The 17,143-nt window shown below is 42.6% G+C and overlaps 1 protein-coding gene across 7 annotated transcripts in view; it reads left to right on the top strand.

Annotated features, from left to right (window-relative positions):
* Evi5 (ecotropic viral integration site 5) overlaps positions 1–17,143 on the top strand; it is a 146,007-nt gene that overhangs the window by 94,192 nt on the left and 34,672 nt on the right. For all 7 annotated transcript variants that reach the window (XM_060381099.1, XM_060381098.1, XM_060381100.1 and 4 more), the window contains 2 exons: positions 6,779–6,925; positions 8,965–9,060. In XM_060381099.1, the coding sequence (XP_060237082.1) occupies positions 6,779–6,925; positions 8,965–9,060 (243 nt within the window). The remainder of the gene's footprint in view (positions 1–6,778; positions 6,926–8,964; positions 9,061–17,143) is intronic.

Here is a 17,143-nt window from a genome sequence, read left to right as displayed (position 1 = left end):
GAAGCTAAAAACAGTCTAGGCCTAGATTAGACTGTATAGAGCATAGAAAGTTTCAGGACTAGGCCTAGGTTAGCAGACAAAGGCATTGTCCAAAATGACAATGAAATCAGGTGAATAAAAGGTACTTTTATTTCAGGGTTTTAGAGTGTTCAAGTCAGTATGGGGGATAGTTCACCCATGGTCATGCATGTCAGGCATGATGATGGGAATATGCAGTATCTTTAGGATTAGCATATTTCCTTTCATATCGTCTAATTACTTTCTCGAGAAGTTTATTGAAATTAAAAATATGAAAGGCTAAAATTATGAAAAGTAGAAATTAGATTTTATAATGGGAAGCTTTATTTTGATGAACAAAATTTATATGTACATATATATGACTATATATATATATATCATACATAGGCACACACACGAGAGAGTAAATGAGTCAAATTCAAGACATGGTTCGGAGAACCTTTGAAACTGGAAGAGTGTGTAGCCATTAAAGGAGTGACAGCTGAGCAGTTAGACTTGGACAGGCTACAGTAACTCTGATTCAGAAACTGAAGCTAAGTTCAGAGTGAGAGAGAAGTTGCTGACGCAAACAGAAGGGGCATTTAACTATGACTAAGAAATTTGGGGAAAGGCTTTCTAGAGGACTTTTATTTCAAACTATCCTGGACTAGTCGTGTGACTTGTGCTAGATTTTCCTGTGAGTCACTTGTTTGTCAGTGGTAGAACTGTGACTGGTAAGAATCATGACGTTTTCATGTAAAAAGCTAGACACGTTAAAAGCACAAAGCTGTGGTGTAGTGGTAGCATGCAGTTAGCTACAATATTAATGTTGAACATCCATGTAGTCAGTGTCCAGACATTTGTCCATGCTGATGGGTGTAACTCCACTTCTTTCATTTAAAGCACTTTCAGAACTCTCTCTGCTGAGTGTGCTCCAACCACTGTCCTCTTGTTATATACTCATTTCTTTTCTGTTGCAAATAGTTCTGCTCTGAACATTTGTATGCTTCTTTGTGTTTTATCCAAGAGTTTATTGAATGTCATGTTTCTCTGTGCTGTGGACACTGTTGCCATCTGGACTCTTTTGGAACTCTTCTTGAAATAGTGTCTCAGAATGCATAGAGCGAAGCAAATACCTGCAAAAACAAAGCAGTTAGGCTGAGGTAGAGTTATCAAAATAGTATAGAATTCAAACAGGAACACTCACACCATAGTCCTGTTTCTGAATGAAGGTTTCAGGTTTGGGTACTCATAGGTTAACTTACCCTATAGTTGCCTCATCCTTTGTGCGTCTGCCTGCTTGTGTGCCTACATCTCCGATAAACATAGTAGATACTTTGTAACATTGACTTTCACAAGCGTTTATTTAATGCAGAGTTTGCTAAAAGCTACCAAACTCAGTGTACACTTGGAGTGTTGAGTTTTACAAAGGAGCTTTATCTCAGTGAGACCAGAAAACTACAACCTCCCAGTTTCTTATAATTGTCCTGATGAATCCAAATTTTGTGGTTCCACTTTAACTAATTCCTGTCTGTTGAGTCTTTTCTCTTTATTCCTTTTTCTTCATTTCTTGGTTCATTCCTTTTTCTTCATTTTCTTTGATCTGAGTTGATCTTCACGGGTGACTGATGTAGTGCTCCTTCAAGCAGCTTCTTCGAGTGCCCTGAGCTGTGCAGCATCTTTAATTAGAGCTGCCTTCAAATAACAAATTCTGAAGCAGAGGCAGCAGATTGCTTCCAGTTCTTTACGTATTAGCTACTACACTGTGTTCTCAAATATTCCCCGCCTTAACTCTTGCTGTCCTCCATATAATGCTATATGAATAATTTTGTCTTCATTGGTTAAGTTATACTGCCCTAGTGAAATGCAGTTTTCTTAGTTAATTCTACTTCAGTTCTTTATTTCTTTGTGTAACTGTGTTTCTCTCTGGTGTGTCTTTATTTCTTATTTCTTCTGCATAATGACTTTATTTATTTATTTATTTATTTTCTTTTTGAGACTGAGTCTCTACAGCCCTGACTGTACTGGGACTTAGATTTTCATTGTTTTTGTTACCTGATCGAGGAACTATTTGTTTACCAATTTTCAAAATTGTGTTTAACATATATTGTGTGGCTGTGTGCATGTGAGTGCAGGCGCTCATGGAGGCCAGAGGTGTGGGATCCTTTGGAGCTGGACTTGCAGGGGCTGTGAGCCACCCAGTGTGGGAGCTAGGAATTGAATTTGGGTCCTGTGCAAGAGCAGCGTGAACTCCTAACCTCTGCGTCATCTCTTTAACTTGTGGTTCTCCGTTTTTAAAGGACAGACACTGCTTTTCCTTTGCAAAAGTTTGCCTTTTCCTGCTGGCACTGCAGATATGTCTGTGCACACATGTCACCTTCCCGTATCCATCAGTGATGCTAATTCCCTATCAGATGATTCAGTTTCGGTGTCATACACAAGACTGCTTCCGTGCATTGATTGCTTTGTCCCTGTTGTAAACATCTTCCCCTTGCCTTTTCGCATGCTCTGTAAACTTTTGCACACATTTCCATTATGTGCCCCAACAAGTATACATCAGGAAAGATAGACTATTGGAAAAGACATCCATAGCACAGGCAAAGGTGTAGCCATGATTGGGTGTCCTGTGTAGGGCAGTAACTGAGGTAAGCAGCTTTTGTGCCTGAAATTGGGAGCGTGTTTCCCCCCCCTGCCAGGCCTTTCAGGCGGCAGGTTTGAGTTAACACTGTCAGATGGCTGCCTGGAGGTTTGCTCTGTGGTTACGCACAGTGCACCACAGGTTCACATCCCTTTGGCAATACCTCATTTTCAAAACCAGTGCTGTTTTTTTAAGAGGGCTCTTCCCATGTCTGCATTGTGCATCATACCCCAGAATTGGGATTTCTTTTCCCCAGCGGTATCCCTGTATTTCTTGTTGCAGGGAGTTGGATGGGCAGTGGTATTTCCCATTTCCCAATAAAGCCTCAGCCTTAGCCTCCATTTTGCTTTTTGTTTTGTTTTGTGTAGCCCTGGATGTCCTGAAACTAGCTCTGTGGAGCAGGCTGGCCTCTGAAGTGCTGCAATTAGAGGTGTGTGCCACCTGGCCCGGCTCCGTTTTGCTTTTGTATTGGGTGTTAGGCTTTGTAATGCTTCTGCCTACCAATGACTGCAGCCCTTGGTCCAGAACATATCACTGCCTCTTCTCCCAGATACAATGTGTTTTATAGTCCCAAGACATCAGTGTGTGCTGGTCCTGTGCCAGATAAAGCTTTCATTCCTTGGAGGAGACAGGCAAAGTAAGTGCCTATTGAGGCCCTACAATAGCTGTTTCCCCTTCTCTCCAGCTCATTTTTGTGGATATATTTTTAAGATTGGCCAATCTTTGTTGTATATACCTGCTGGGGTACATTTCTAACCCAGCACTTGGCCCCTGCTAATCTGATGTTTATTCTGGCTGAATTTTCTTTTCAGGTTACAGCTGCCTCTCCCTTGGAAGAAGAGCTTAAATCTCTGCCCCTTTCCCTAGGAGGCTCCTGGGTTGAACTTAGAGTTCTTTTGGTCCCACCTCACCTTATTTAATCAGAAGATTGGAATTAGTATTCTGGCTTTTCCCATCCCCACACAGAGATCAACAGTCCTTAAAAATTTTTAGTTTGTTCCTTCCATTTCTGTTCCCCACTCATTTTTTTCTCCTTTCCTAGTTTTATTTTTTCTATATTATTTTGACTTTTATATAACTATTTCTTTTTTCTTTTTTCCTCCTTTTTTTCCCCCTCAAGACAGGGTTTCTCTGTGTAGCCTTGGATGTTCTGGACTCACTTTGTAGACCAGGCTGGCCTGGAACTCAGAGATCCACCTGCCTCTGCTTCCCTGAGTGCTGAGATTAAAGGTGTGTATCACCATGCCTGGCTTATAATTATTTTTTTATAATGTTAATTACCTGAAAAATTGGAAACAGTTGCATGGTTAAATGAATTGTAAAGGCAATAATATATTTTGATTTTAACCAGTGAGGCCCTCAGAAGAACTTGGGTTTCTCCATATTACACATTCTTTTGTATGTGTCTTTTATGCCTTCAGTTTCTTTTCACCGTTGTTGTCTTATGAAGTTGGTGCTCATTTAAATTTGGTCCATCTAATCTTGCATTTATTACAACTACTGCATCTTTCCTTTTCCTTTCTTCTTCCTCTTGCCTCTCCCTCTTTTCTTCCGTCTTCTCCGTTTTCCTTTGTTGCCCTGGCTGGCCTCAAACTCGTGATCTGCCCAGATAGCTAGGATAACAGCTGCGTGTATCACTCCACTTGGCTTTCTTTCGCTTTCGAAGTCAAGATTGACTTTATTCCTTCCTGTGCACTTAACTGAGCAATCTCTTGCAGCTAGAGCAGTTATCTAAAGCATTACATGTTTGCCTTCATTATCTTCTCTAACATATGCTAGGTTTTCCTTGACTTTCCTCTTTCTGTAGTACTCTGGCCCTTATTATAATGTATTTGGGTGAGGATTCATTTGCTTTTTATCATCCTTGAGTTTAACTGTCCTTCCTGAGTTGTAGATTCATATCCATGTGTTTATTTTACTTTTTGTAGCACTGGCAAGTGAAGCCTTGATGATCACATGACACTGAGTTGCACTCTAGCTCTCTCCTCTGAGGCGTGGTCTCACTGAGTCACCTGGTCTACTCCAGCTGAGCCTGGCGTTTGTGCTCCTCTCGCCTTGGCCTCCTGGTAGCTGGGATTACAGCTTCACACCTCGAGGCCTGGCCCATATATTGTTTTCTTTTTGGGAGGGGTGGGGGAAGAATACATTTTTCTCAGTTAATAAAACATTAATAGCTGGGCACAGTGGCACACGCCTGTAATCCCAGCACTCTGGGAGGCAGAGGCAGGTAGATCTCTGTGAGTTCAAGGCCAGCCTGGTCCACAGAGTGAGTCCAAGACAGCCAAGGCTATCTTAAAAGACAAAAAACAACCAAAAAAAATTTTTTTTTAAAAATATTAACATACCTTACCACAGCTTTTCAAAAACATTTTATTCTAAAATTTTGTACCTTTTCTGTGTCTTAAGAACTGTTTTTGGAACACTAGTATTTTTTAGTATGCCTAATCTTATATCTAATCCTTTTATTGTGTGTGTGTGTGTGTGTGTTACACACATGTTCATATTTGATGTGTTCGGGAGTGTTTTAGAGGCCAGAGGTTGATTTGGGATGTCCTCCTGCACCACTGCCCAGGTTATCTGTTGGCTAGGCTGGGTGCCAGTGAGCTTTGGAGGTCTCTGTGTGTGTCCTCCCTGGCTATCAGCTCCGCAGTGTCGGGGCTACAGACATATGGCACCATGCCCAGCATTCACACAGATATGAGAGTTACCAAGTCACGTCTCCATAGTCATACATGGCAAGGATTGAACTCATGAGCCGTTGCTCCAGCACAAGTTGCCTTTGTAAGACCAGCAGATAAAAGCAGGGGTAGTCCATTTCAGACCAACCCAGTCTACACGGCAAGTCACTATAGCAAGTGCAGCAGAACTAAAACAGTGTCTGGGCCACATTGTCTCTTCCCGCTCCCTGTGAAGCGCTATGGGCTGCCTTGTCCTCAGCCCTGACTGTGCCTCTCCAGTGCTGATGGTAGGCTCCCCTCTCCCCACTGCCGCCGCTTCTGCATGGTTCTCAGGGACCTCTGTTTGTCTAGGCTTTCCCTTCTTCTGGTTATCTTTTTTTTTCCTTTGAGAGACAGGGTTTCTCTGTGTAGCCTTGGCTATCCTGGACTCACTTTGTAGACCAGGCTGGCCTCGAACTCAGAGGTACGCCTGCCTCTGCCACCCAGAGTGCTGGGATCACAGGCATGCGCCATTTATCTTATCTGAAGTCCTGATACAATTTCCTAACTATGAGGCATTCTTAAAGTATACTCTTGTCTTTTTTGTCATGTGCTGTCTCTCACCTAGAGTTGAGTCTTGAATTGTGGTCTGTTTTCATCTTTAGAATTGTTTGCAGTCTTACTGGAGGAATATCTCTGAGGTATAGTTATTTGTTTCCGTGGTAGCACATAAGACAAAGGTTGTAGTTTTTTCTTTTTGTATAAATGCTATATTGAGGTTTAAATATGTAAGTCTTTATTCCAGCATTTTGAAGCAGGGTCTCGTGTTGCTCAGGCTAACCTCAGACTCAGTGCAAAGACAGAGCTGGCCTAGCACTCTTGGTGCTCCGCCTCCACATTCTAAATGCTGGAAGCACAGATGGAGTCCACCGTGCCCACCAGGAGTGTTGGTTAAGCATTTTGAATGGTCTCTTGGAGAATTCAGTTTTTTTTGTTTTAAAGATTTTTTTTTTTTTTTTTGAGTTAAGGTCTTGCTGTGTAGTAATGGGCTGTGTGTAGTTATGGGCTGTCCCCAGATTCACTGTGTAGCCCAGGCTGTCCTTAAACTCTTATTCATCCTTCTTCCTTAGCCTTCTAAGACTGGACCTACATGTGCCACACACGTGCCTGAGGATTAGTATACTTTTAGAGCAGTCTTATATCTTTTCTCCATTTTTAAATAAACATTTTAAGTAACATTTTATAAGGCTGTTGAAGTATAAAATGGACAGGTAAAATTTTATTAAGTTTTCCATTTTTGGTGGGCTGTGGTGGCACATGCCTTTAATTCTAGCACTTGGGAGGCAGAGGCAGGCAGATCTTACTGAGTTTGGGGTCAACCTGGTCTACAGAGTGAGTTCCAGGACAGCCAGGGCTACACAGAGAAATTGTGTCTCAAAAAAACAAAAATCCATTTTTTATCTTCGGTGTGTCTATTTCTCACTAGAACCAGATCAATAGCAACCAGCTTCGGAGAGCAGAGCAGGAGGTGAGCAGTCTGCAGGAAAAGGTGCACTCCCTCTCCGAAAAGAACAAGGGGCTGCTTACCCAGCTGAGTGAGGCCAAGCGCAGGCAGGCGGAGATTGAGTGCAAGGTAAGTGCCGGCGTGATGATGCCTTCTGGAGATTTATTTGTCAGAATTAGATGTTGCCTTTTTGAGAGAGGCTTTCAGTGTATGGCCCTGGCTAACATGGAGTTTGCTGTGTAGACCAAACTGGCCTCAAAATCCTATTGATTTTTTTGCTTCTGCCTCTTATTGCTGGGCTCACAGGCATACACCACACCCAGATTAGATTTTTCTTCATTTTTCCTTCATTTGTTTTAGTGGTTGTTCTCAGACAAGGTTAGCTCATTTTGTCCAGAGGGTGAATTTCAGGCAGGAAGCCTCGTTTTTAACTTCAGCCTTGGTTAAGCTAATTCTGCATTGGCGTTTACTGATGTGCCTTTTTGATGGTTTTTGTTTTTGTTTTTGTTTTGGCTAGTGTATCTTGGAAACCTAGTTTGTGGTGACTCATTTGAAAATGCAAGTCATTGGAGAGGCTGGAGCTCACTCCCTTGATTCACATCGCATTAGCAGGCAGTTAGTACCGATGCGTCTTCTGGGTAATAGCGACCGAGAGAAATGTGTGTGTACAGCTGGCTTAAGAAAATGAGTACAACTTCTGTTCCTCTTTTCATCAGATTTTGCTTATACAAAGCTTTAATGTTCAAAAGCACTGCAAGTGTTTGAAATAAACTGTGTTTTTCCATGGATGGAGCTCAGAGTAGCTAATGCTGATGAGGAGGACAGATGGCTGGGCCATCAGAGAGAGAAGAGTGGACAGGCGTGTGCATACGTGTGTGAGAAATAACTGAGGGATGGAAGTACGTATCTCTTCAGCAGACAGTAGGGCGATGCCCTTTGTGTGCTCAGGGCTTCTGCTTCTGTGAGCACTTAGACGCCCAGTGGCACATATAAAGCTGTAATTCCATCAACTTGTTCTGGTGTCACTAAAAACCAAGAGTGCAGCTTGAGTGCTTTATCAGTGTCACTGAAATCCAGAGATGAAATTACATCCTAATAAATATTCATGGCCGTTGGAATTTAGACTGAAGAAATCTGTAGGCAGTAGTAGAATTGTACTAACTCAAGAACTGAGCCTTTTAAAAGATACAGCTGTACTAATTTAAAAATAAAGGGGCACACAGTGAGGTTTTATCCCTGTGATCTGTCACACTGATCACTGGTAGACCACTATGATGCCACAGGGCCCTGGCTGATTGTCTGTAATAAGGAGCTAAACTTAATCTTTTTTATATGAATGTCTGTGTTCTTGAAACATTTTGGTAGCAGTGTTCCTGATTTAAATATTGTCTTAGTCAGCAAAATAAAATGTTCAGTTATGAAGACACTTGTTTTGAGTTTTTATGAATAGTGGGTGACATTTCAGAACAGTCGAGGACCTGGCAGACTCAGACGGGATTTTCCCTTAGTTTTCATTTGTTCATTGGCACCTGGTACAGTATGCCCGAGTGTGTGAACTCTGATGCCCCGTGTGTGAGCTCTGCATCGATTCAGTCTTCTGTACTTCCTTTTGCAGATCCCAGTGATTAATATCAGTGTGTTGATTGTCATTCCAGCACCTAGTACTTGTCACAGTTTTCTTGTTAGAGTGCAACAGTTCAGTAACCAGTTATAAATTAGAGTTATTTTCATTAAGTTTTACATGATCAAAGCTTATGATTTGTTGGTGAGTTTAGTTTTAATTTATATAAAGTATCTGAATATTATTTGTGTTATCAACATTACTTCCACTCTACAAATGAATTTGAAGAGTCTCACTTAAAATAGTATAAGCCTATAATCCCCAGTTTCACAATCCCAAACACCTGAATTTCAGAAGTTTTTCATAAAATTCACACAGGTTTATTCGGAAGCAGTCCCTGAACTGCTAGATGTCCACCTCTGACTTGTTTGTTCCGTTGGGTATGATTGTTTCTCGCTGGCTGCTCCGTTACAGACGATGCCCAGACACTCAGCAGACCCTGCTGAGAACTCCTGATGTGCAGGCTGCGCACCTTAATATCCTGTAAGTCTGAGACCCTCAGTTCCAAACTCAAGCGCTTTGTGACTGTGTTTGTTTGCTGCTTTAGAACAAGGAAGAAGTCATGGCTGTGAGACTCCGGGAAGCTGATAGCATAGCCGCCGTGGCTGAACTGCAGCAGCACATCGCTGAGCTGGAAATCCAGGTAGGATGTGCATGTTTGAGTGCGGCTGCATTCCTGTGCCCAGAGCAGCTGCCTCCAGGAACGTGCTCCTTTCTGTTCTCCTGATCAAGATAGATTGACTGATTGATTATGTATACAGTGTTCTGCCTGCAAGTGTTGTTTGCAGGCCAGAAGAGGGCGCCAGATCTCAGGTGGCTGTGCGCCACCACATGGTGTCTGGGAATTGTACTCAGGACCTTTGGAAGAACAGCCAGTGCTCTCCAGCCTTGTGGTTCCATTTTCAGTACTCAATCCATTTTAGAGTGCTTTTGTGTGTGTGTGTGGGGGTTCATTAGGAGGCTAGAGATTGAGGCTGGGAGTCGTCCTCCATTTACTGAGGCCTCTCACTAATTTGGCTAGCCCTGCTGGTTAGCTTGCTCTGGGAGTTCCTTTTGTCTGTCTCCTGAGTGCTGGCATTCCAGGCAGTTGCCATGCTCAGCTGACACTAATGTGGGCACTGAGGATCTGATCTCTGGTCCCCTGCTGAGGCAGTCAGTACCCTCTACATTGATGAATTGCCTCAGCCTTGGGGTACATTTTTACATACACAAAACATAAAACTTTTAATGAATCCTGTTCTTTGACTTAGGACATGTATGCTGTTGTGTGACCACCATCACCATCTGTCTCCAGAATGTTTTCATTTCCTGCATGAGTGTCCGTGTGTCCAATAAATACTAACTGGCATTCCGTCCCTGCACAGCCCCTGGCATTTATTCACATCCTAGTCTTATCTCTGTGACTTTGACCACTCCAGGTACATTCTGTTACGAATCATGAAACATTTGTCCATTTGTGACAGGCGGGTTCCTCTTAGCATGATGTTCTTCATTCATGCCGTGTATACCAGAATTTCTTTCCTTCTTAAAGTTACATGCATCCTTCATTGCCCGTACCCAGTGTATTTCATTCATTCATTCATTCATTCATTCATTCATTCATTCATTCGTCCATCAGTAGACGAATGCTGCTGTGAACGGCGCTGCTATCATCAAGGCTGTGTAAATGCCTGCTGGGCTTCCTGCTCTCGTTTCTTTGAGGTATACGAATCATTTGGAATTACTGGTCATGCAACAATTCCGTGTAATTTGTTGTGGAATCGCAATGCTGTTTTCTGTATAATGTACCATTTTATAGTCCTAATTGCAGAGCACAGGATTTTTTCTTTCTTTTTTTTTTTTTTTTTTTTTTCATAGCCTCACCACCACTTACTCATTTTCAGGACTTTGCAGCCTGGCATCCTGATGTGTTTGAGGTGGCATAACATCTTTATTTTGATTGGTAAATTCCCAGTGGTCAGCAATACCAGCCATCCTTCTGCTTGGTATTTGGCTTTTATTTCTCATCTTTGGGAAAAAGTCCGTTCTAGCTCTTTGTCCACTTTTGAGTGTGTTTAAGTTGTTGGTGAGAAGTTGCAGGAGTTGCTGTGCATTCTCAGTGTCAACCCTGTGTCAGATTACATAGTGTGTAAGTATTTTCCTCTGTAGGGCACTCTTAGGATTTACATTTACTTTGTGTCAATGCGCGTTTGGCCTCCATGTGCGTTTGTGCGCCATGTGCATGCAGTGCCCACAGAGACCACGAGAGGGCGTCAGATCCCTACAGATGTTTGTTCCCCACCATGTGGGTGCCAGATCAACCTCTGTTCTTAACTGCTGAGTCACCTCTCCGGCACCAAGGGTTATTCTTTCTCTTTTTTGACAATGTCTTTGGTGCACAGAAGATTTAAATTTTTCTGAAGTCCAACATATTAGTAGAGAACTTGGGTTTTGCTTTTGTTACTATGTTCTAAATCCAGTTTGAGTAATATTTCATCATATTTCCCGATTCTTCCCAAACAGTTCCACTAACTGGGTACCAGATGGCCTAAGGGGGCCATTCTCATTCAGACCACTGTACTAGATTTCTAAACATCTTAATCACAAAATAGCTAGGTGTGGTTACAGCATGTAGCCTCTGTGTGCGTGTTGCGCACAGCATGTGTGCATGAAGGTGCAGGTGCTCATGCATACTCAGAAGCCAGAACTGGACAGGGGGTAGATTCTTCTAGTGCTCTTCATATTTATTGTGTGGAGGCAGGGTCTCGCACTGAATCACACAACTGTTTGACCATTGACTGGCCTGTGAGTGCCTAGGTCTGCCCGTCTCTGCTCCTCATGCTGGACTCACAGGCGCGTCAACCCTGGCTCGATGTGCAGGTGGGTACCGGCGGTTTAAGCTGAAGTCCTCATCTCGCAGAGCAAACATTCTGACCCGCTGAACCACGTCAGCTTTTGTTGACACTTCACTGAAGTGAAGAACCTCATATTCTGCATGCTCTGTTTAAAGTGAAATCTACGTGTTATACATTTTGAAAACAAAAACAAAAACAAAAACAAAAAAAACGAAAAAGATGCACAGAATATTCTTAAACATTTCTCTAGCCTGCTGTGCCACACCCTTAGTAATAACTATTTTGCTAACCTTGTTTTGAGGTTGGCGTTCTTAGATAGGTGAGCACATGGGTTTAGCTATGTCATGAATGACAGGGTTTCTTTTTGTTATTATTAATTTCGTGATTTTTGATTTAGTAAAGTTTTATTTCTCCAAATGTGCAGCTGATTGAGCTGCTCGTGTATCTTCACCAGCAGGGCCTTTCCACCCTTTGTGCGTCTGGTGTAAATTACTGGGGCTCTGTGCTTTGAAACCAGCTTGGTAAGTCCTCTACCAAGTAGCCCTGAAGGGCTGCCCTGGCCAAGGAAGCGCGAATCTTCAGTCTCGCTTATAGTTGGAAGCGTCCTTACAGGGTCTGTCGGACAGGACTGCATTGTTGAGCTTGTCCCGAGCTTTACCTTTGGGCCGCTTCTTCTTTTTGGCCTTGCCACCAGACTTGTTACTGGGTCTTTGTCTTTTTTTGGCCAACTTACTAGCATCCTTCTTCTTCTGTTGTCCTTGGGCGGCACGGCAAAGCTCAGGGTGGCGATAACCACGGCAGCCTTGCTAAGATGTCAGGAAAAAAGGATGGATTTTAGTTTTCTTGCCGTGCTGTCCAGACTAGCCTAAAATTTATGTGGCCCAGGCTACCCTCAGGCCTATGGCCCTCTTGCTTCTATTTTCTGAGTGCAGAGAGAGTATACCATCACACCCAGCATAGTTCTTAACCTTTGTTAAGGTCAAAGAGCAATCCGTGGTGTACCTTGACTCATCCACAGATGGACACTAGGTACATTCTGTGTTTTCACTGCTATGAGAGATATTTTCATCTTTCATTCCAAAGCTTCTGTCTCTTTGTCTTGAATATTGATTACTAGACCATTTGTTACCACGTTTTCAGCCTGGAGTAACTTGAGGTACTTTTCTCCCACTTCTGTAAAGCATGCAGGGCTGCGGGTCTACCGTGTGCAAGCGTTCAGCCTCAGCAGCTAACACTAGTTTATGCCTTACAGTCACTTTCCCGCCAGTATTTTACCTGCTGTGTGGACTGGCGCTACAGAGGCAAAACAGACAAACCTCCTCATGATCCTTCCTAGCTGTTGTTCCCTGTCCACTCCTCAGTTCATCTACTGAGTATCGAATCGGAGGTCACAGTCCTCCCATGCCTCAGCTGTAGGTAACTCTGCAGTGACCAGAGCTGCCTTTCTAAAGCAAAAACATTTGCCAATGGCCTTCACCCAGTCACCTCAGAACTCCTCAGTGTGAATCCTTGTTCTTTATTGCCCAAACCCATGTCTCCATCTTTGTTCTTAGCATTCTGTCTCCATCTCCTACATACAGCACTGTGGCCGGTGTACGCCTCAGTGTCCTGCCCCGGGCTCTCATGTTCTTTCAGATTCTGTGCCCTTCTGCATGCGGGTGGCTCAACATTTATTTATTTAATGTAGTTTAAGGACCACAGAGAGATGGCAGTTCCTGTACTCTTTAGAGATTGAAAGTTCAAAGGCCAGCATGAGCTACTATGTAGAGATATATCTTAAAGAAAACGTGTTTAAATCCGAAACCCCCTTTTCAGTTATAAAATTTACATTTTAGATCATTTTCAGTTGGGGAAATATCATTTCCAAGTTCCACCTGGGGGCGGGGGGGACGACTAAGACTATTTTAGATCTCTTCAGATTAATGCTTCCAGTAGACATGTAGCCCCAGATGACCTCAAACTCACAGAGATCTTTTTGTCTCTGGCTCCAGAGTGCTGGAGGCCAGCCGTAGCATTTTTTAATTTCTCATAACTCTGTCAAGTTCTTTGTCTGATAAATTGACAAAGAACTTTATATGACAAGACTTTATTTTAGATTACATAATATATAATCTGTTAGTCATATAATTAAAACCCTTTTGTATGATTGTGAAACTGTACTTTGATAAATATACTTAGAGGAAATATATTAGGGAAAGAAATGCTCATCTTTATAAATTTTGTAACATTCTATAAATATTTTAACGTATAGCCGTACATACACATATGCACACCTGTGAGAGTAACATTTCTTACAGTTGTTCTTACAGGTTCTTTGGTTACTGCAGAGTTTTGGGTCCATCTGCACGTTGCTGTTTGGCATCATGCCATCTGTAATTACTCGGTATTATTAGATTACCTCTGCTTTGGAAGGAACTGTTTTAGAGTCTTAGAGTTACTTCTGGAACTGTTTTTAAAATGTGTTACTCCCTGTATTTCGTGTTCTCTGACAGAATGTCAGTTACTTACTGGGTTTTTCCTGTAGTGCTGATTAGGAAACAATATATTCTCTTTCTTTTTGGTTTTTAGAGACAAGGTTTCTCTGTGTAACCCTGGCTGTCCTAGAATCACTTTGTAGACCAGGTTGACCTCAAACTCACAGCGATCCACCTGCCTCTGACTCCCAGAGTGCTGTAAAAGTCAGATGTTGAATTCCAAAACGGCATCAGGTTTAAGAAATTAAAAAAAAAAAAAAGTCTTATCATGCATGCCATTTTAATTTGGGGGCAGCCGTTATTCATTATACAGTTATCACACTTCCCTCAAGTCTCTGTTACTGTCTCAGATGAAGCCCATGTATATGGTGTGTGTGTGTGGCTGTGTGACTTTGTGTGTGTGTCAGTGCTCAGGATTTACCGCAGGGCCCTGGGCATTCTGCACAGTCACTCTGTTGTGAAGTTACGCTGCTCTCAGCTCTTTTTAAAACGTCATTAAGACAGGTCCCACTGGGTCTCCACGATGGCCTCAAACTTGTGATGTTCCTGCCTCAGCCTCCCAGCAGCTGGGCTTACTGGTGTGCAACACCAACCTTTCCATCTCTAAGAAGAAGTGGAGGAGGAAAAAAAAAGTTGTTTTTTTGTTTGTTTGTTTGTTTTGTACACTGGTATTTTACTTACATGTATGGCTGTTCACAGCATGCGTGCCTGATACCTCAGAGCCAGAGGAAGAAATCAAATCTCCTGGAAACAGAGTCACAGAAGGTTGTGAGCTACCTGATGTGAGTTCTGGGACCTGAGTGCTTCTAGCTGCTAAGCCCTCTTTCCAGCCATCAACATTCCAGCCTTAATTACTATATATTTTTCTTTCTTTCTTTTTATTTTTCTTTATGAACTTTGAGAAAATCATTTATTTTACTCTATGAGACTCAGCCAAGTAATTCTACATACCATTTTAAACCCACCCACAGGGAATGATTTTTTTTAGGGAATGAGGGAGGAGGCTACAGCTGGGACACAAAGTAAATAAACTATAATTAATATAAAAAATAAAATAAAAATTATAATTACTATATTTTAAGCTGCTTTTTTAATATTTTAAACTGTTAGTTATAGTTTCAAGTTGGACTTATTCTTAATACAATTGAGTATATTTATGGAGTGCCATGTAATGCTTCCTTATGTGTGCTATGTTTTGTATGTTGTTTAAATCTGGTTAAACATGTCTGTTTTCTCAGACATTTATTTGTTCATTTTGAAATAGGGTCTCAAAAGCCTCAGACTATGATTAAAATTAGGGATCTCTGTGCCTCCATATTCGGACTGTCGCCATCACAGACCTGCTGTACCTAAGACATGTTCTTTCTCTGTGGTGAAAATTTTTAGGGTCCTTCCTCTAGGTTTTGAAAGCACACGGGATATTTTCACTGTCTGCTGGTGCCCTGCTGCTCAGTAGCACAGAGAGATTTCATATTTCTTTTTACCTGTAACTTTTCTCTTGTTTTCACTCTTTCTCCCTCTCTCTGCCTCTTTCCCTCCCCTGTCTGTATCAGGGGTCAGATTGTGGGCCTCAAGCTTGCTAGGCAAGTGTTCTGCCGCTGTACCATCCTCAGCCTCCCCACTTTGGTCGGGCCTGGAGTTCACGAGAGGGTGACCGTGAGCCCCTGGTCTTACCTTCCAAGGGTTGGGATTATAGATAGTAGCAGCCATACCAGGCACTCATGCCTGGATTTTTCTGCTGTTTATTTGAGTGTGTGTGTGTATGTGTGTGTGTGTGTATGTGCATGCCAGTGCCAGCAGAGACCAGAGGATGGTGTTGGATCCCTTGAATTGAGCAAGCTAATTTTTGTGCAATGCCAAATTATGTTTCAGCATTCTGTTTATGGGTTTATTGTACTTGGAAATACACTTTATCCTGGCAACTAATTCCAGCACCAGTAACAAAATTACCAGTGGCCGCCAGTGGCCGCCAGTTCTGGACACAGACACGTCCTGCAGTGTTTGCGTCTCCTTTTAACTGTATTCCCTAGGTTTTGGTTTTTGTTTTGTTTCTCGACAGGGTTTCTCTGTGTAGTCTTGGCTGTCCTGGCCTCACTTTGTAGACCAGGCTAACCTCAAACTCACAGAGATCGCCTGCCTCTGCCTCCCAAGTTCTGGGATCACAGGCGTGCACCCAGCTCTGTGGTCCCTAGTTTAATCTTCACAGCACCGTAGAAGACAGGAATTACTAATATCCTGATGGTAGGAGAAACCGAGGCATAGAGAAGATTTTAAAGTGACTGTGTTTAACTTGCTGTGAGCGATGGCCACACAGCGGTTGCGTGCCTGCTCTGCACGCCGCTCCGTGGAGGCCCCTTGCACTGTCCCGCACCACTGCAGTTGCTCGGTGCTTTTCAGCCTTTCTGTCTGTGCGTCTGGAGCTCACTGTGAGGGAGCTGTTCTTGCTTCCTCCATTCCCAGCATCAGGCATTGAAGGAGTGAACAGCAGCCTACGTTTGACCACCGTGATCTTAAATGATGTTCTCGTTTAAAAGTGGAGATGTTAGAAACAGGTTAAACTACAAATGTAAGTGTGGTATTGACTTGAATTCAGCCAAGATTTATGGAGTGTTTTTGACATGCCCAAATCAATACCTGGATTAGTAAACAATACAAAAAAAAAATCTCTGATTGACCTAGTGGTAGACAAGTTAGATGAACAGAGTAAGTGAATCCTAAGTGTGTAGTTCAGAAGACGGTGAATGACACGATGAAACAATGGAAGGAAAAGAGGTGTTAAGACTAAGACTGTTGGCATTACCGTGTGATCAGGTGAGGTCATTAGAAGGCATGTTTGAACAAGGCTTTGAGGGTGGCACGTAGGGCCAAACTCACAGGTAAAACATACTTGCTACTCCTCCAGAGGACCCAAGCTTAGTTCCCCAACACTTTGACCTTCACAGGCGCCTGCATGCATATGCACCTACCCACATGCATGCATACATACCCACATGCAAAATACATACCCACGTACATGCATATATACATACATACATACCCACATGCATAATACATATATGCCCACAGACATGCATATATACATACATACCCACAGCTATAAATGCATACCCACATGCATGCATGCATACATATATGCCCACAGACATACATGTATATGTATATACATGCATACATACCCACATACATACATGCATTCATACACACCCACATAATGAATCTATACACACCCACATACATACGTGTGTGCATGCATACATACATACAAACAAGCACACACAATCATATAGTTAAAAATAATAAGAAGCAAAGTAAGATGACAGACTTGGGCCAAGGGCTCACTGCTGAGAGTAAGGACAGGGCCTGCCCAGAGCAGAAACATGAGCAGTCTGTGCACAGATTACGGTGGGACAAGAAGGAG

The sequence above is a fragment of the Meriones unguiculatus genome, chromosome 3, assembly GCF_030254825.1.
Source record: "Meriones unguiculatus strain TT.TT164.6M chromosome 3, Bangor_MerUng_6.1, whole genome shotgun sequence".
NCBI lineage: Eukaryota > Metazoa > Chordata > Mammalia > Rodentia > Muridae > Meriones > Meriones unguiculatus.
Note: the sequence above shows the minus strand (reverse complement) of the source record. Positions and strands in the feature narration are given on the sequence as shown.